Source organism: Dipodomys ordii, unplaced genomic scaffold (genome assembly GCF_000151885.1).
Source record: "Dipodomys ordii isolate 6190 unplaced genomic scaffold, Dord_2.0 Scaffold61, whole genome shotgun sequence".
NCBI classification, from domain to species: domain Eukaryota; kingdom Metazoa; phylum Chordata; class Mammalia; order Rodentia; family Heteromyidae; genus Dipodomys; species Dipodomys ordii.
Window position 1 is genome coordinate 2,837,166 of NW_012267277.1, and position 20,512 is coordinate 2,857,677.

At 42.3% G+C, this 20,512-nt stretch overlaps 1 protein-coding gene across 2 annotated transcripts in view; it reads right to left on the reverse strand.

Annotated features, from left to right (window-relative positions):
- Window positions 1-454: 454 nt before the first annotated feature.
- The window catches only part of Nfia (nuclear factor I/A), a 372,020-nt gene continuing 351,962 nt past the window's right edge, over window positions 455-20,512 (reverse strand). For both annotated transcript variants that reach the window (XM_013022283.1, XM_013022282.1), the window contains one exon: window positions 455-1,519. In XM_013022283.1, coding sequence (XP_012877737.1) covers window positions 1,443-1,519 — 77 coding nt within the window. In that variant the 3' untranslated portion in view covers window positions 455-1,442. The remainder of the gene's footprint in view (window positions 1,520-20,512) is intronic.

The window sequence follows — 20,512 nt, forward strand, 5'->3', positions numbered from 1 at the left end:
AAGATACAGGACATTTGGGGGGGTGCAAACTTTTTTTTTCCCTTACAAGTACCCTTGATCTGAATGGGCACCTGCATTTGTGTCAGTATTGGTTTCATTATTATTAATTATTATTATTATTATTATTATTAGTTCCCATAGCCCAGTTCAAGGGCACAGAGGTCTTAAAAACTTCTGGACAATCTCTGGTACAATGAAGTGTCTGATAACTGATAAATCCTATGTTGCCAGATACATGTAAAAACTTTCAGAATTGGCATAATTCATTATAGTGACTTCTAGCTTATAAAATTAACAGATACCATGATTTCATTTTAGTTATGTGCTTTGATAACAGAAAATAATTAATTAGCATTTAATGTAGTTAACATATTGTGGTAAAAGCACCATTAGATTTGTTTTTTTGTTTTTTTTTTGTTTTTTTAAATTTTCCTTCGTTTTTTTTTAAAGGGATACAAGTTTAACAATAAAAAACATAAAAAGCAAAAATAGCTCCCCTTTTTCTTGCAAGGCTGTTTTTTTTTACCCCAATAATTTAGAGTCCTGGGGTGGAAGGACTTGAAAAACAAAAATAGAATTTTCAACAATCTCTATCTTACAAAGATATTTAGCTATCCAATGAAATTGCACTTCACTCAATTCAAAATTCGATTGTTTTGATTGATTCCTGTCAGTTTCTGTCAAAACAGACCATCTTCCCCATTTCCATGTGATTTTTTGTGTGTCATTGTTGAAATTGTTGAAAAAAATGCTTTTTTTTTTTTTTAATGTAAGTGCAGCATTTCCAAACTTAAAAACAAAACTGAATCGTCGTAGTAGTTTGCCATTTTCGGAATTGTTCTGCAATGTGAGTGGATTCATTGTCCTTGGCCACGTTAACACTTTAACTGCGGACTTGCTGAACCAAACCAAAGTAAAAGAAAATCAGAAAGGAACGTTAACTGCGTTTTCTTTTTCCAATATGTTACAGAAAAACATTGCCCTTTGACTGTCCCGTAAGTTAGATATTGCAGATCTCAGCTACTACAAAAGATTTAGTTCTCCAAGAACCTCCTGAAGGAACTCAAGGAGGATCACACCTGTGTGGGTAAATTCATGAAATACTGTGAAACGGCCAGACTCCGCAGCAAGGGGAAGTGTGTCAGTGAGCTAGCGCAGACCTTGCCAGCCACATAACCCGACTGCTCATACCACCACCGAAACACTTCAAATGCTACAGAGCCTTCAACCATTTCCAGCACCATATGAGAAATGACCACAGTCCCTAAAGTATTAAAAAAAAAAATCCCAAAAGATTATGGCCTTTGCTGTTGGACCATAATGCTTTGCTTGTTTCCATGTACAAGTTGATTCAAATCGGCTTTTTTGTTTTGTTTTGTTTTTGTTCTCCCCTTCCACTGACAGTGAAGTTGTAACCGCGCTGGGTTGAGGTTGCGTCCATGTTACAGAGTTGAGAAGGGGTCAGGTGGTCTGTCTGGTGGATGGTGGGATGCTGCAACTTTTATCCCAGGTACCAGGACTGGAAGACAAAAGGAAAAGTATAATTAGAGAGAGGTTAGGATTGAGGGTTGGAGCTCAGTAGTAGAATACTTGCCTAGTGAGGGCAGGGCCCTGGAGTCAACCCTCAGAACTGCAAAAAACAAACCAATTCATTCAATGGCATATTTTGTACGTTGCCCTTCCAACCATGGAATCAGGATCTACTATTGGGAAAAGAAAAGGAGTGATGTATAACAGAAAATGTTGATACAGTGACACAATACTCCTCCAAAATTAAAATTCAACGTCTGTGTTGGGGATTGCCAGTATTGAGTGTATCTTACAAAATGAGGCTTTTCCAGCCCCTTGAAATTCAAATCAAGTTTTGTAGTCCGGGAGGGAGCACTTCCAGGAGGCAAGAGACTTGAGAGTTTTGTTTATCATTCAATCCTTAGTGTCTAGCCCAGTGCCCGGAATAAAGGATGAATGCAAGGAAGGCTGGAATGAATGGAGGATGAGCGAAGGGAGAGGCTTCGTGTGGTGATGAGTGGTGACGTTCAGGTGATTCTTACAGTATCTCCTTTTAGATGAGGGGTGGGTGCAGAACACATAAACTACAACCTTCTCTAACAGACACAGGTAACCAATAGCAATACTGTAAGAAGTGAGGTGAGGTGGAAAAACAGCTGTTTATCAGGTATCCTGGATGATTTGGTGCAAGTGACAGATTTTCTTATACTCTTCTCTATAGTTGTAGAGGTAGATTTTAGGATGCAAATCTAAATATAAGTTGCTCTGAAACTAATCATTTTAGAAACGACATCAGAATCAGATGGTATCAATCTTCACCATGAGGTCCAAGGGGAAAAACTTATCACTGTGTACCCTTCATTCTTGCTTTTGTCCATTCAACATGTACTTGGGAGTTCTGTGGTTCAGTTACCTCTTCCTTTCAGAGACATTCTTTCACAGAATTTGGTGATACATCACTTTATCCACTGCTATTTCCTTGTCAGAAAATTTAGCTAAAGAAAATGACCAATAATTATACTCTAAAAAATGTTTTTAAAAAACATGGTTTTGCTAACTTACCTCTATTGTATTTATTTGTTTGTTTGTTATTTACTGGTCCTAGGGTTTGAACTCAGCACCGTATGCTTGTTTAGTTTGTTTGCTCAGCTGGCATTCTATTGCTTGTGCATACTTCCAGCCTAGCTTCTTGTTGGTTATTTTAGATCTGGAGTCTTGAAGACTTTTCTGCCTGTACTGGCCTGGAAATGTGATCCTTCGGATTTTAGCTTCCTGAATAGCTAGGACTACAGGTGTGAGTCACTGGTGCCTGGTAACTTTCCTCCTTTGATACCCTGAAAAACTCACTATGTTTATTTGGAGTCACAGGAAAAAAAAAAATCACCATCTCCTAGCAAAAGTGAATACTTTGATGCTTGCTGAGCTGGCCATGTCAGAAGGATTATATTTGGGCTCATCCTTGCCCCAGAGATTCAATTAGGTAAAGTGTGGACTTATTTGATCCCAGGAATAAATAATAGCTCCATGGAGATTGGTGTAAGATTTCTTGGTCACATAAGCTACCTTTGATTTCCAAAGTAGTTTAAATTAAAAACCTAAGCCTAAACTGAAAAGAAAACAAACAAACAAACAAAAAACACCTACTCATCCTGTATACTTTTAAATGCTATTCTTTAACCACATGCTCTGGGGAAACACAATAAACTTCTTATGTCCTGAAAGGGAATCATCCTGGCAGGGACACACGGCCTAAATCTAAGTGGACAAAAGAAAGATCAGGGAGAAAGGAAAAAGAGAGAGAGGCAGGTCCCAAAGTATGCATGTATTTTCAGTTGGTTTGTCTCCTAATAGCTTATGCTGATCCTCATTAGAGATACTTTCTCTCTTGAACACTAGTCTCTAGACTTTCAGTAGGACAAATAAGGCTTCCTATTTGTTTGCACACTTTCTAAGGCAGTTGTGAAATTCCCGGCTTCTTCAATGTGACAATCCGTAGTTCTTAAGGCAAAGGGCTGAGGCCCAGGGCTAGTCAGCAGGGGGAGCAGTTTTCTATCCCACCATTTCTGGATGAGACCTCAGGGCACTACAAAAATCTGCAGTGCCTCTGCACTTCTCTTAAAAAGCAAAGCAGGAGGGAAAAAAAGTTTCTTCACACATCTTACTATTCAGTATGTGCCTTGCCGACAAGGTTACCCAGAGCAGCTCTGTAATCCTTCACTGAAATAGGCTTTATTGATTGCTCTGGTCTATTGTTCTCTTTTCAAGTCCCCCAAGTTCAAGTTCATCCTGGTGTTACATCATGTCTGGTTGCTAAGAGCAACCAGACAGACCCAGACGTGACTATCATTAGCAAGAAACCCTCCACTCTCCTCCCACCAACCTTCCAGTGGTTCTGACGTAGCAAGCCCACTGCAAACACATTGAAGTATTTATTCTGCCTAATTTATGACCTACCCAGCAAGCAAGACCCCCCACTCCAGAAACCAACACTGTTGTATATTTAATTAATCTATCTTTCTTTGGCACTTGGGAAAGTTAGACAAAGGACTAATTATTGTGTTTCCCTCTCCACACTCTTCTTTTTTTTTTTGCAGGGTGTGTGTGTGTGTGTGTGTGTGTGTGTGTGTGTGTGTGTGTATGTGTCTATTTGCATGGGAAAAAAACTACAAGGCTCAGCCTCAGCCCCCCAACCCCCTTTTTTTTTTGCCCTATTGACATTTCATGAAATACTTTAGCTGCTTAAGGGAATTAGAAAAAAAAATGTGATTCGAATGTTACTCCTCCTGAGTTGGTATTCAGTAACACAAATCAACTCATGACATGTTTAAATTTAAATGCTAACCACACACTCTCAGAGTTACTTTAAAGGTTAGTTTTTAATCAATAGAAGTTGCTGACTCTGAGTTTTCGAGCTGCACACTGCAACTCTTGGGCTTTTGTCTAACGTTAAAGCTTGCGAACTTTTTTTTTTTTTCCTTGAGATGATTTTAGCAATGATTTGCCGACACAGAAGGCTTTTGTGCTCTGACCAGCAACACATCAATAGAGGAGCCAAGCTGCCCTGTGGTGGGGTGTCAATATGACTCCTAAGGCAGGGGTTGGGGGTCTTTAATAACCCGTGAAAAAACCTTAATTAACCCTTTCAGGCCCAAACCAAAACCTATTCTTCCACTTTTTCACTCCTATAATTTGACCATTAGTACTTATTTCAACATCACACTAATCTCAATGACAATTAACCCAGCTACTTGACCAAGGGTTTTCAGAATGGGAAGTCAGTTAGGGAACCACACAGGAATTGTCCTCCCCCACTTCTTTTGAATGTGGTCTCTGGCTAAATCATCCATGGAGATAGCCGAGAAACAGTTGTAATAAAAATAAATTCATCCACTCAGCCATGTTTTCTAATGATCAGGTTAGAGTTGAAGCTGTTCAAACGCTGCTGTGATGAGTTTGGCAGCTGTATAGGGAAGCCACTGGAATTCTGTGGAAGTCTGTGGACTGCTAATGACATCCAGTGGACGCAGTAATGTTTGGGAAAGAAAAGAAACAATCTTTATTTTTTTTCTTCATGTGATACTTTCTTTTGATTCCTATTATGCAAGCTATGCAAGTTTCAAAACACTCATTGAAGAGTGATTCTGCATATCTCTTCGTTGGGCTACACTTACAGGAAAAATATAAAAAGAGACCTGAGATTGTTAAGTTGCTGGGGCTGAATAGCAAATCATTGGGAAAATGTTGACACATTAAACAAAAATCATTTATGGAGAGTAAAAAAAAATCATCTGGGGACATTTCCTGACATAAGCTTAGGTTTCATATGGTTCTGCCTACATCCTTTATAGCCCCTTAATCTACCGTGCTGTATCCAGAAGGATTACAAAGGAATCTCTGTCTGCTATCTGCAGTGAGAGGCAATGCTACAATACAGTATCTGAGGATGTTATCTCGATACATTTACATGAAGGAAGTAAACACAGAGCTTTGATCTCTTTTTCTTTCTTTTTTTTTTTTCTTTTTTCCTGCAGGAACACCCAGCTACAGTTGATTAGGAGGCCCATAAATCCACATTTCCACCAAAGACTCCAGTGGGGTAAAATTAGTCAGTTACATTCACCCTGGTGTCTACAGTTTTGGATGTGCAGGGGATATGAGTGTGTGTATTTGGGAGGGGGAGAAGGATTGTCCTCTTGCAGTGTTCAAGGTGAAACATCAAAAGAAATCTGCAGCCCAGGACAAGAGCTCAGCTTTCCTTCTAGCCAGTCAGATGAAGAAGTAATCTCATCAGGTTGGAAAGTGCTGACTAAGGATTTAATAAAGTGCCTGCAGATGTGGAGTCTCTAAGGTATTCAACTCATGTAATGCAAAACAGCTCCACGCTAAATGTGCTTATAAAATTTCATTTAACCATTGCAGTGCGCCTTTTTATTTTTATTTTTTTTCCTCCTTCACAGTTCTCTAAGGAGTTTTATCACACTTCCCGCCCCTTAATTTACAGCTCCATGAAAGTTGGAATCCTATTCTGCTGGGATTCTGGAATACTCACAGTAGTCAGGTTTTATGAACCATAAACAATATCTATCCAACTGCATCCTAAACAGGAAGCTTGAGATGGCTGGCTATTGCTCCAATCTGTTTCATTTCTTATCTATCATGGAGAGCAATTAGAAAATGGAGGCCATTTTCCAAAATTTGGTCACAAGACTACTGGAGACATGGCAGATGAAGCCAAGGGCTCCACTCTTTAAGTGAACACCAAACATCCTAATGTGTACAAGAACCTCAAAAACCTCTTTCAGTCTCTTTCTTTCCACCAAGAGGGCAGGCCACAGATTTTAAAAACAAAAAGAAACATGTCTGTCTATTTACCTTAAAAAAAAAAAAATGGAGGAGGAGAGGGTTTCGGAGAGTGCTGACCAGACTGTGATGAGGGCAGATTCTGCTTTTCAAATTAAAAAGTTAAACAAAAGGCCTCAAGGGCAAAGTTTAACACTGCGGAAGGAGGTTGTTAATGTGGAATCCAGAACTGGGTGTGACACTTGCTTTCTTCTCCTGGCAAGGTGGGTTATTTAAGGACATTTACACACAGAAAACGGAAACAAAAATACAGGGAGCTCCTTCACCCCCAACAGGCCTGACTCTCCACCAGCCCCATAAAGGACACGGCCAGCCGTGTGAGTTAATGATCAGGATCACCCGTTTGCCTTTGCTCTTGTAGAGTTGTTGCTACCTCTGCTGGGTCACACTAATCCAGTTAGTCATTTTTGGCTTCCTGCTCTTGTTCGGATGAACTAAGCCCACTGTTTAGTGCAACTGAGTTGTCCTTAGTAAACAGGCCCAAAGCCCAGTAACCCCTTTCCCGCTGCAATACAGTAGAAGTGGTGGACATGAGGACACTCTCAGTATCAATCATATGAAACCATTCAATTATTCACTCAACAAGTAGCGCTGTCCTACTATGTGCTGGGTGTTATGTACACAGGCTCCTGGGGGAAATAAGTAAAATAAATACAGTTCCTGTCCTGAAGGACTTTATTGTCTAGCAGGAAGAATGGGTGGTATTTTAGACTTCTGTACCCTTCCTGATACTAGACGCCTTGCTTTTCTCTACAGATGATCTGTGTGTGTGTGTGTGTGTGTGTGTGTGTGTGTAGGTGTGCTGGTACTGGGGCTGAACTTGAACTTGGGGCCTCATACTCTCCCTTAGCTCTTTTGTGTGTGGCTGGCATTCTACCACTCCGCACCTCTACTTCCTGCTTTATGCTGGTTAATTGGAAGATAAGAGTGTCTAGGATCTGTCTGCCTGGACTGGCTTCAAACTGAGATCCTCAGATCTCAGCCTCGTGAGTGGCTTGAATTATATAGGCTTGACTACCTCCTCCCCTCATGCCTGGCTCAATAGTGAGGATCTTTATAAACTTATGTGAACTGATGAGGCTTAGGGTCTAGTTTCCAAGGACCCACACCAAGTCCCATGACTATCTGTGAAAGTTTAACCCCATGGGCCCTCTCCTGGCTACTTCAGAGGATGGTTGTGAGCACCATTCCCCTACAGAACACAGTATGAGAGGAAGACTGTGATTTACATGCCTTTCTTCTGAAAAGGGTGACATGCTATAGACAAGTGTTAGTTATTGGCATTGCCAGCCTAGGGCTTTGATCTCTGGTAGCCAGTTTCCTTTATTTTGTTAATTAAAGAAAGGCTGTTTCCAATAACTCTAGAGCAAGACTTGTTTAGTGTACAGGAAACTATTAAAGCATTAATGGGCTATGAGTGACCCCGCTTACCTTTGTGGCCTTATCTTTTCACCACGTGCACTCAACTCAACACTCATGCTATGTCAAACTCCTTCCAGATTCCCCCAAAGCTAAATGCTTCCTCCCTGCTGGGCCTTGGGACAGGCTGTACCTTGCTTGGCTAACATCCACTAGTCCCTGCATTCTAAGATGAGATGATCACTTTTTCCTGAAGGATCTTTCTCAGGGTCTTTATGGTTCACCTGTTGTAGTGGCTGAACTCTAATGACCTGTCTTCTCCCTATATGTTCTTAGGAGTGGTATCCACAGTGCCCTGTCAGGTGGCAACCAAAGGGCTGAGCAAATTCTGCTATGTAAAGAAGGGACAAACAAGCAGCATCCTGGTTTCCAATATCTGGCATCACCGCAACAAGGGTAAAACAAGGTATCTAGGTGGATGACATTAGCACAGTGGCACCAACTCCATGCTGATACCACATGCCCAGACCTCCCCGAATGCCAGGCAGCCTCCCTAGAGAGGCACAAAAGTCTCTACGAGCTGCCCCAGGCAGTTCTGATTGGAGAGCTGTTGCAACCTGGCCAACTGTGGCCAACTGCGTCAGGAGCATGTGCAATAGTTTTGTAACATGGCCTGCTGCCTACTTACTACAAGCACAGAGCTGTTGTCCAAACCACTGCTCCCTGGAGACCGCCCTGTGTTGCTTCCAGCCAAGACCTCTGTTTTGGTTCAAACCTCAAGACAGGAAAACACTAATCTTTTTACCCAATAAGCCATCCAGTACCTCCCGAACCTCTGAATGCATACACAATCCAATTATGTGAACTATGTTCCTAAGTCAGTCTCTCACAAAACACAGTTTGCCTTGGTGTCTCTCTTACCACCGAGTAAATTGTCTATCTAGATTAAAATTTATGCTCTGGCCCACTTGCATCCACTCTGAAGACTAACCGAAGGCCATATTCATCGTGTAGAAAGCTAGGTGCTACCTGGAGTCCCAGTTCGAGTAATCTGTGTAGCAGCCTCAGTATGTCTTGGTAGGTAGTACCTCTGAGTCTAGGTTTGCAATGCCATGAAATGGAAAGAAGCATCTGGATCCATTTCTGAGAGAATTAAATGAGATAATATCTGGCTAGAGGCAAGTACAGAAATGCAGTAAGTAGATGGGTTCTCTAAGGGTATCTAGGGCTTTGAGGTTCACGGGTACCCAGGAGGGCTGTTTTCCTAGGAAACTAGTCATTCAACAAGGCACTTTTTCTTATTTCATGATAACATTTCTCAGTTAAAAGTAGCAGCTGTGCCTGTTCCCTTTTTCCCTAGTTGCAAGAGAAAGTTCTTGAAAAAAATAAAAATCTGCCTTTAATTGCAGTATTGAAATCAGGGTGGCGAAACCAACAACACAAAAGGAATGGGCTCAAGTTCATGAAAGGCATTTGGGGCCTTGTCTTGCTGAACTGCTCTCCTTGGAGGCTGGGGGGGTGGGAGGTGAGGGATGCGGGCAGGGAAAGAGGGAGGGAGGCTGGGATAGAGGGAGGGAGTAGTCAGGCAACCAAGTGGGACAGAAACAATCCTATTTTGGTTTTTGTTAGGGAATGGCATACTACATAGATCAGAGACTTCTTATAAAATACAAACCCCCCACTGTACACAAAGCACAGGAAAATGGGAGGAAAAAAGGGAAAAACTAAAAGCAGCTTAGGGTGTGTTAACGCTGCTATTCTGTCAGCTTAAAGAGTATTTTATGCTTGATCAACAGCTCTTTTTTATTGTGCTTTTCTTTCATTCATTCAAGACATCAAAGCCGGGCCCCACCAGCGTACCTGCTCTTCTGGAGCCGGTTAGGAGAAGCGGCTAATGAAGCTCGACTCTGGGAGCCGGAGACCCCGTGGACACGGCAGTTCAAAGGGAATATTTCAACAATGATTACATTTTGTAAATCTTTTTATGAAAGAGACAGCTTATTTCCTGCTTTTTCATGAAAAAAAAAAAAGGGAGATTCTATCCATTAAAGTGAACCCGCGCCACGGAAGCGCGGGTCTGAGGTGCAACGGGTAGATTAAGGGGGGACACGGACCCAATGAAACCGTCCAGAGCGCCCATCCATTACATGGGGATGGACAGCACTGGCCGGATGTGAGGGGTGGGGTCCAGACAATGCACTGGACAGCCTGGCGCGGAAAATGCAGAGGCCCTGGGCCTGAGGGCTTTTATATTTTTCAAACTCTGTCCTTGTGTATATGACTGCTTCTCTTTATCTATTTTGACTTTACCAAAATAAAGGCATATATCAAGAGGCATCGGGCCACACCTCCTAGCACGCACGCACACACACACACACACACATACACACACACAGAGTTGAGTTACAGATTCATTAAACGTTGTATTTTAATGTCCCAAGATGGGAAAAACTCTTTTCCGTATGGGAAGTTAGCCATAAAAAGTTGGCTCTACTCTCAAGACACAAAGTGGGCTTTATTAGTGGTTAATGTCTGCCTCAAAGGCAAAAATAAAGCAGCAGCCTCGGTCTTTGTACGTTTTGATTTTCACATTAAAATAATCTTTTCCCTAGCTTTTTTTTTCTTTCTCTCTCTCTTTCTTTTTTTTTGGGGGGGGACAGGGGGATTGTTGTGGAGAGGGGGGCAGGAAGGGAATATGGTTTCCTGGGGAGCTAGGAAATGAAAAAAAAAGTATGTTTTCTACACATCAATTCCAATTTTAATTAAAAGCCTGTTGTCTAACAAGTGCAGAAAGTCACACTTGGGGTTGGCCCAGGGAAGTAAACCTTTCTGCTTAGAGAAAGAGGCGTGGGAGTGGAGTTGGTGCTCAGCAGAGCGAGGCTCTATTCTAATACCCTTCCTTTTGCTTCCTTACTCTTGGTCTTTCCAGACACACTCAGGTTTAGAGCAGATCCATCCTGGAGATTTTACTGCTTGGATTGTGCAGTTCAGTAAGGGAAAACTAACTTATTTCAGAAGTTCTCCCAAAGAAATCCTGTAACAGAACGTCAGAAGATCAGGGCCTTTGCCAGATAACTAACATCCCACTTCTAACCCGTCTGGAACTCGAGGCCCTTCACCACTGGGATACATCTGCCCACTGTGCCCCTACCCCCCTCCAGCAGGTGCCTCATACTACGCCCCCTACACACACAGCTCTTTGCTCCTTACCTCTCTCTTTCACCCTCCTCTGTGCACTATTCCTGACCTTCTCCTTCCCTTTCTCATTCCATTTTCTACCTTCTCCTACTGCAAGCCTGTTCCACCCTCCCTCACTCCTCGCTAGGAATTAGGGCAGGCCCCTAGACCCCCCACCCCCACCCCAAACCAAGACAGAGTCCCACCACATTCAGCAAGGAGGAAAGTGAAGGAGGCGCTGAACTGCCAGCCACAACCACCTTGCCAGGCCGCTGGAACAGAGACTTTCACAGTGAGCCAAAGACGTGAGGCATAGACAAAGAGTTTAAACAGAATGTGGAGGGAGCTATAACATCATAGTTTTGCATCCACGAAGAGAAAATGTGAGTGCAGTGAAGTGAGACTGAACACTGGGCTGGGGCTCCAACTAAGCCTCAACTCTGACACTTAACTGGCTGTGGGACCCAGGCACCTTACCAGACCACTCTGATGATACCACAAAGATCCCTTTCCTCTACCTTTCTTCTCCTTTCAGTAATACCTGTCTGTAGATTTGGCCACTGCAGGAGTCCTCTTTACCTTGTTCATACTACAGAGATGACACTGGCAGGGGTGAGCCTGTTCATGTCCCTCACTGAGGGTAGAGTAAGCTTGGCCATGGACAAGCCAGAGACTTAAAACCTGTTCCATGGGATGTCAGGGGTCCCACTTAACTCTTCGGCACACCAGGCCTCAGCATGCCAGCTATTACAAGGTTTGGACAAAACTGGAAAAGTACAAAGTGTCTATGAAGTATTGGTCTAACATGTAAGTGGCCTCATTAGGAAGGTGGTGAATGTGGTGGCTGGGGTCGGGGGTTTTATCTTAGCAAATGATCATCTAAAAAAAACGGACCAGTTTCCCTTAGCACAACCCTCCAGACCCAAACTAGGCGTCAGAGAACAATGCTTTCTTCTTCCTCCTGAGAATGTGGTAGGATTTACGGTTTTACAGTAACAAAACTTGACTTTGTGAAGATGCGGTTTGCAAAACAAACCCACGTGGGTAATCTGCACTTTCAAATGAATATATATATATATTTAATCTACACACACATATATGTACATATGTATCGAATGCTGAAACAGAAAATTCTTTTTATGACAAGATTTATTTCCTTCTCAATTCGTAGGTGGAATTTACAACTAAGCAATATTCATTATGACAAACAATTAGATTCTTCCTAAGTATTTCCAGAGGTGGTAAGCTAGCAGCTTCTCCGTGGAGATGGGTTAGGTATGAGGTAAAACTCTTACGGGCCAGCCCAGATGCTGTACTTGAAGGCCCTTCTCAGTGATTTGGCCAATAGGTAACATGTGATTGTCAGGGTGACTTGGCTTTTGTCTCAGGGATGTGTTTCTTGAAGAGAGATAATTTATTTTTTTTACCTTTTTAGTAATGACTTTTGAGATGGAAGAGATCTCACAAGCAAAGATTGTTGAAGATGTTTTATAAAAATCAAGCATGCAAGCAAAATCGCTCTCACTTGAGGTTTTGGTAAATTCCACTTTGTTGTGCTCTACTAGAAATAGAGATTTAGAAGCTAGCTCAGAACATACGCATGGAGCGCTGGCTTAGAACAGTGGCGCACCTCTGCGATTACTTTATTATTGCTTAATAAGACCAATCATAGATTGCATGATGTTGTATGTTTATTAGCTCTGTAAAGATCCTTTGCCCTTGTTAAATTACCATATGGATAGGAGAGCTTATTGTTTACTTTGCAAAACTGAAGGCAGGTTTGAATGCTCTCTACGTAGTTTCATTCTGATTTGGCAATCACAGACAGCTTGCAGACCAACTAACTCGTACTATTCTAGAAGATGGTAAAAAAAAAATGCTTTAAGATTTTTCTTCCTGTTAAAGAAGTGAATTGCCTGAGCTAAAATATGACTTCCTGTTGGACCGTATCAACCTTTCTGTATTGTTCTCCAGGAACCCGTTTACAAGTTCAAGTTCAGGTTTAAATGAAATAAAACACTCCTCAGGAGTTTATAACTGAGCCTCATTTACATGTGCTCTCTCTGAACTCTGCCGGCCTACTGTGCTAGTTTCCAAGGCTTGGTGAAGGAATGTTTTACAGTCGGAATCTTGACTGTTTTCACAGGCAATTCAGACCACTCAGAGACTCAAGCAGCAACACAGCTTTAAGTGGTGATAAATGTTTCTACAGAACTACCTTAGAGGAGGAGCAGAGAAAGAAAGGCAAGGGCAAACAGGACTAGATCTTCCTAATGTTCTCTATGAGACATTTATATTAACATAGCCAACAGGTGAGTCACAGACCCTACATGCATTTTCTATAATTCCATAGCCATGTGTTCAAGTTGCTGTGTCAACATTTCCAGGATTTCATGGAAGTGGTCAGCACACATGTATTCTACTTTTTTCTGCCTTGTAAATGAGCAATAAAATGTTATGAATAAAAATGTTCCCAGAACAAAAGGGATCCCAAACTGTTTACAAACAAATAAACAAACAAAAGCCCTAACAGGCTAGCTGGTGTCACCTTGGCTATTTCAAGAAACTGAGATCTGAGGATCGTGGTTTAAAGCCAGACTGGGCAGGAAAGTCCTCTTATCTCTAATTAACCACCAAAAAAACTGGAAGTGGAACTGTGGCTCAAGGACTAGAGCACCAGCCTTGAGTAAAAAAGCTAGATGACAGTGCTCAGGACCTGAGTTCAATCTCCAGTACCAGCACAAAACAAAAACAAATAACAACAACAACAAAAAAACCCCTAACAGGCTTTTGAGGTCAAAAGGTCTCAGGATTGTTCAGCTAGTAAGTGTGCACAGAAGCAGAAGAAATGGTTTGGTTTAGAGCCAGGAAAAAACTAACTTGTGATTCTAAGAAGCTCCTAGAGAAGCTAGCTGGAGAGAGCTAACTTCCTGGCTGCTTCCCTGGATGCAAACTTATTGCTAAGCAAGGGTCTAGGAGGTCAGAGAAAGCAGCCATGTCTTTACAAATGGCAGTAGAGAGGTAGCAAGAAAAGGGCCGGAGACTCTGCTTTACAACTTCCCCCTGTTTATCGAGAAATAGAGAAGCACAGCAATAGTCTGGCAGTGGTGCTAACAGTAAATGTTCCCTCAGGGAAGTGCCAGAGAGGTATATCTTTATACTGGAGCAAATCTGCCCTGAGTGATATCATGCATACCCAGCCAAGCTATAGCTTGTAGATCCCCAGGTTTAATAGCATCGCACCTTCCCCACAGTGATCAGAATCAGATAAGTGGCTCAAGGATCAGCACTGCTGCAGGGTTCAAAGAAGAGACTACCCAGCCAAGGACAGGTGAGCATGGAGTCCATGGTGAATCTGGATTTCAGCTGCACCATTGGAAAAGGGATTAAGACCACCTTCTTAGCACAGTGGTTGTGTGGATGAAATGAAACGCTATACGAAAGTGTTTTGTCTTCTCACTGGACTATAATCACAGTTTTAGAAGGCCAAAGCATCAGCTTTTACTTTTGGAGTGAAGAGGGGGAGGAGAGTCCCCTCCGTCTGGAGGATGAGAGAAATCTCATCTTTATATGCTAGCTCATGGTCTTTTCTTGGATTAACACAATAATAGCCCAAGTACACTGGCTCTATACTGGGATTTTATCTTTATTCTCAGTGGCCTGAATTCAGCCTAGTTCAAATGCTGAAAAACAACCAGGTTTTTCTAAAAACAAATTAGAAGCAAATTCTTATATGTAAATCAAACTCTCTGCATGAAGTGTAGAAGTTTCTTCTACATGGTAAGGACACAGACAATGGTAGAATCCACTTAGATGATGTAGTACAGAAGTGGGCGGTGAAACCCATTTCTTTTTGGGCAGCACTTCACTTATGGTGATTGGGTGAAACTGGCGCGGACTGACCAATCTGCAAAAAGATCATCCTTTGCACATGAAAATCTCTCACTGGTCAACCTCAAATTGCTGAGAATTATGTGTGTTTTCTTTTGGCTGTTTGTTGTTGCTTGTTTCTCTTCTTTCTGTGTCATAAATACTGTTATAATTTTGGTTCATTCTCCAGGACCCCTTTGGACTTCTGCCATTAAGTGTTGATATAGGAAGTCTAACACAACTGCTAATTCTATTTGTTTTTAATGTAACTCTGGCAAAATGATGATAAGAGGTTTCTGAAACTCAAAATAACTTGCAGAGTTTTCTGAGGATTTAATTTATCTACATGGATCCTAATTAAATCAAAATAATTTCATAGTTGACAGTTCAAAATGTCTTAATTTTTTTTTATATGTGAATGGGGAGATTGAAACCTAATGTTATTTAATTTATGCTGACTCCTTTGTAAAGCAGTCGTCTTATCCTATTATTTATTTACTTATTTATTTATTTTCTAGTACCAGGGCCTGTGCTTGCTAGGCAGATGCTCTAACCCTTGAGCCATGTGTTTAGTCTGGGAGACTTTTCTGGCAGGGCTGTCCTTGAACCATTTTGCTCTGGATCTCAATCTCTTGCGTAGTTAGGATTACTGATGTGAGTTACCAGCTCCTGGTTCTGTCATTTTATTATGTAAAAGAGGACACCAAATCTGCAAACATACATTCTGGATGGAGCTTTTATAGAAGGAGAGGGAGAGAGCAAGCTATTTCTTGGAAGCAAATAAGCACTTGGCGGAGTATCTGCTTTCTCAGTACCTTAGCGCTAGTTATTCAAGGACTGGATTCTCATCTTACCATGGGGCTTGAGACTGTGCGTGCTTTCCACTTAAAGCAAGCAGCCAGGAAAGGGTGGAGGGGACAGTACAGATCTGACAGGCATGACCCCAGCACTGAGGAGCATTAGTGAATTCCATAAGGACTTTTATCCAGCAGCTCTTGGTTTACAAAGGTCAGTGTGATGCAGAGCTCAGGGGATGAGCTGAGCAAAGGGCCTTCCTGGAAGATACTGGACTGGGGGAAAGGAAAACCTATGATTTTATTTGGAGAATAGTATGAAGACAATTTGGGACATCTTTCCCCTTTGATGGGAGAAAACATTAGGAGTCCAGCTAAGAGATATAGTATGACTCTGGTGATAATGGGACAAAGGACAAAAGAACGGTATATTCAGCAACATCCAGATACCAGGGATTATGACTGCCAGATCCTAAAATCATTGCAAGAAGTCAAATTAGGGCTCTCACTGCTCTGTGATCATGATACTTCATAATATTTGTCTAGAAAGGCACACAAAAGCTTATGAGGTTCAATGACTCCTAATGATCAATCTTAGTTTTATCCTAATTAAATAAGTTCAATGTAATGAATGCGAGCACAGAAATTAGTCAAAATTACAAATGTAAATGTTGATCTTTAAATCAAAGGTCCTCCTTACTCTCTGCCTTACATGGAAGCACTTGAAAGTGTTTGCCTGGGAGGGTGGATGGGAATTTTTAACCTTCATTTGCACTGTGAAGGACAGAAGTTAGAAAACGGCGTGGCAAAGCACTATGCAGGAGCGCAGTTGGAACTACACGCCAGTTTCCGAAAGCCACATCCTAAAGCCTCAGCCTCCTCCCTCCCTGGTGTCAAGTCCCCATCTCTGAGTCTTGCTTTTCCCTTCGCTAGTGTGTGGCCTTGGGCATTGTTTTACCTCCCTGGACTTTGGTGCTCTTATTCAGAGATGCTACTTTATTAAAGCGGCATGTACTTTGTTCCAACATGCAATTCAAATCCTATCAGAAAAAATGACAGAAGCCACAGTAGGTGATCTTTAAGGAAACCTTCAGCCTCAGTGCTCACTATTTCTAATAACTTCAAAAAATACTAGCACAGGGTACATGTTTCTGAGTTGTTTTATAGAAGTATTTGAAAATGCTTTTTCCCTCCTCATAAAAATCCAAAGTAGAGCCAGGCGCTAGTGGTCGCATTTGTAATGCTAGCTATTCAGGAGGCTGAGATCTGAGGATTGTGGTTCAAAGCTAGCCCAGACGGAAGTCTGTGAGGCTCTAATCTCCAATTAACCAGCAAAAAGCAAGAAGTAGAGGTGTGATTCAAATGGAAGAGTGATCAGCCCTGATCAAAAAAGCCAATCATGAAGCCATGAGTGTACACACAAACACACACACACACACACACACACACACACACACACACACACACACACACACACACACACCCCTGGAAAACAATGAAGGTTTTTTTTTTAATAAAAAAAAGAGGGTTAAAAAGAGGAAGTGATATGAAGTGTAAGAATCTGAAAGAGAAATATGTGCTCTTATTTCTACATTTATAAAGATTTGCGCTGACAAGTCATACTTAAGTTTATAATGCTAACCAACTCTAGATCTGAGAGAATGAACTATGATATTGCAAGGTCCACCCTGGGAAGGCGGGGCAGACCCCTCCCTCCTCCGCTAAGTTTCTGCCCAGTACCTGTGTCACCTGGGTAACTGGCACACCTGGAGGCAGGCACCTCCCTCTCCTAAGTTACATCAGTGGGTCGCCCTAGTCATGAGGTTTATGGAACTGTGGGAGGGTCCCAGGCTTTGAGCTCACCTAGGCATTTGGTGGTACCATGCCTTTCCTTACCTGGTCACACCTTCTCCCCTGCCCCTTCCCTAGTTAAGGCCGGGCAAACCAGCCCTCCGGCCCCCTTTTTTGGCCATGCCTTTCTACCATGGTGGGGGAGCAATTTGGTAAAATAAACTTCTCTTCCTGCCTGAATACTGTGTGGTGTTCTCTTTACCAGCTACCTAATTAAATCTAACTATTTGATTTACCTTACAGTTATCACTTTTATCCTTAAATGGGCCACAGCTTGTTTTCCAAAAGGAGGCCTTCACCCATCATCCTTCATCTTGACTTGTTCTTGATTGTATATGGGAATTATCTGATAGCAATCAATTCACATCGCTGTTTAGGGGACACCACAGGGGAACAGTAGAGTCATTTCATTCTATAGTTGATCAGTGTCACAATCATCATTAAATTTCTAACGATGGTGGGATTCACCATACCTTGGTTAATGATCATGGACAATTCATTTCTTGCCTGCCAGAGGTAGCAATGGTTTCTGAAATATGAACTCCTACCCCATGGGAATGACACTTAGCCCATCACATTTAATTCTTGACCTTCACTGAACAGCAGGATTCTAATCCCTTGATTTCATAATCTTAACTAGGAAACATTAAAATATGGATGGGCTCCAGTTGGCAGGAATCTTTATGTGCTTTTCACTAAAAAAGCTATAAATTCAATGGTTGACCTTTTATTTCCAGGTCACAAATGACACCCACTCAGTTTTGTCTGTTCAACACAGGATTTATGTAGGGTCTCAGATAGAAGCCATGAAAGTTGAACTTTAATGAAATGTCGTTCAAAGATGCACACTTCACTCAAAATTCTCTCTCTCTCTCTCTTGCTCTCTCTCTCTCTCTCTCCCACACACACACACATACACACAAACACACACAATTAGCACACAACCTTTGAAAAACAGGGATATTATCCTCATGTTCATTGCTGGCCTCCAGTAAATTTATGAAGGAAGTTTCTTCAAATGTCATTTTCTCTGGGAGGTACAAATATGTTGATGTTTGAGAGATAATAATGCCTTAGTTCCCAGTTTAGGTTTTAAGACTCAAAGACTTCTGAAATGTTCTCTTTGCCAGCATCACAATTCATCCATCTCCTATTGAAAAATGGTCCTGTCCCTTTTCAGAAAATCAATATTATTGATGGGAGGCACTCTGTGTTGTCAATCAGGGAAATGTGATTTGAAGGGACCCCAAAGCAGCAAGATAAGGAAAGGAATACCAAACTTGTTCAGGTCCACACAATTTGAGTGAGATCAATGTTTCCCATAATACTTCTCCTGTCATGTAGCGCTCTAACTGTCACAAGAAAAGGCTGATTAACTTAAGTAAAGTGTTCTCTGCTGTGTAAACACATAAAAATCTATGAGGCAAAAAAAGGGGGGTGGTGGGAGAATGGAGCAACAGAAGAACAAAATGTCATTTTCATTTTTGATGTGGACCCATTCTTACTTTGCATTCTTCTCTTGTAACCATTACTGTACCAGCCATTCTGACAGAGTCAATACATCGATTTGGGTCTTGATGCAGTGGTGAGGCAGACTAATCTGATCTGCCATTGTCTGCCATAGACAGGATGGGGGTGGGGAGCACTCAGGTCACAGGGCAAAGGAGATGAGGTCAGCCAAGGTATGCCAACCTGGTCCTCGATACATAAAGAGGACTGATGCATAGCTGGCAGCGGTGCTGTGCATTTGGACACGTGTGCATTGAGAAAGGACAGAGGAAAAAAGAAACCTTCAGCTCAGCTAAAGGATGCAGCCTAAGTAATATGGTATGCACCACCTATTTAGGTCCCTGTGGAATTTCAGTCACTCACAGAGATCTGCAATTCAATGAGGATCACCACCCCATTAGGACTAATCATGTCAGTGGTGTATCTGACAAAATAAACATCCAGAATTGTACTCCCTGGTTCACAACTTGGTTTTGCATGGGATCTTTTCCTTCCTTCCATCACCTGGCAGAAAGCTGAATTTTTTAAAAACATATGAAATTATACACAAGGAGACTCTATGCAATCTTTGGCAACTTCCTCCTAAAGAACCAGAAACTGCCACTGCTAGATGAGCTTTTGCTTGCTCCTTGGGACTCTGCTAAGGATGTTCTTAATAAATAAATATTGTTCTGCTAGCTAATGGGGGAATTAATGACAAAACTTATGCAAAACGGATGTGAGAAGGATAGAAAGCGAGAAGACACAGCTCAAGGGGGGAAATGCACCCATTTCCCCTAGGGTCCTGGTAGTATTAACATTTCTTTTTCTTCTGCCTAGTCACAGGTCCCTTGTCCTGAAGATAAATGGGATGCCTCCTGCCTGGCTCCATTGCTACCCAGCTTCAGTTTGAAGGGGAGGAAGGAGGGCTTTAGAATGAGAGGGCTCAGCACCCTCCCATCCTAACTAGATTGCATCTTCATGCAATCTCAAGGTATACAGTGGATGTTCAATAAATGCTGGCATCTTCCTCCTCCCTGAAATTTGATCACAGAGCTGGCAAGTGGGGGAGATGAGAGAGGAATCCAGGTATTTTAATTCCGAACTCAGGATGTTTCCCACTTTATACACAGGTCCCTGCCATGTCCAGGTCCCTTCCTGGATCTTTGTGTGCTATTATCCTTCCATTCCCCCAGAACCAGGTTCTACCCCCTCCCCTCCCCCATCAGGAGTCAGTGGAAGGGGGACTCTGGTGAGGGGTCAGAAGCTATTTGTCCTGACAGCTGGCCTTAAACTCCCATTGCCTACTGGAGACAGCCTATCCCAGCCTGGGAGGGCAGCACTGTTACTTCTGAGTCACCAAGGTCACAAGGCAAGGGCCAAAACTGGGTGGGAGGGTGAGGAACATACATCACCGTGGCCTGTGTGAACCTAACAGCTCAGCTAGACTAAGGATGGGAGTCACAGGCTTGTGGATGTGAGTGGATATAAGCTCAAACTCCAAATCAGTTCAGCTCTGTGGTAAGGAGGTGCCCAGGGTCTTGGGAAAAATTCTCCTGTAACGTCTTGGGGAGGTGTGTCCTGTGGATCGTCTACCCTTCCCC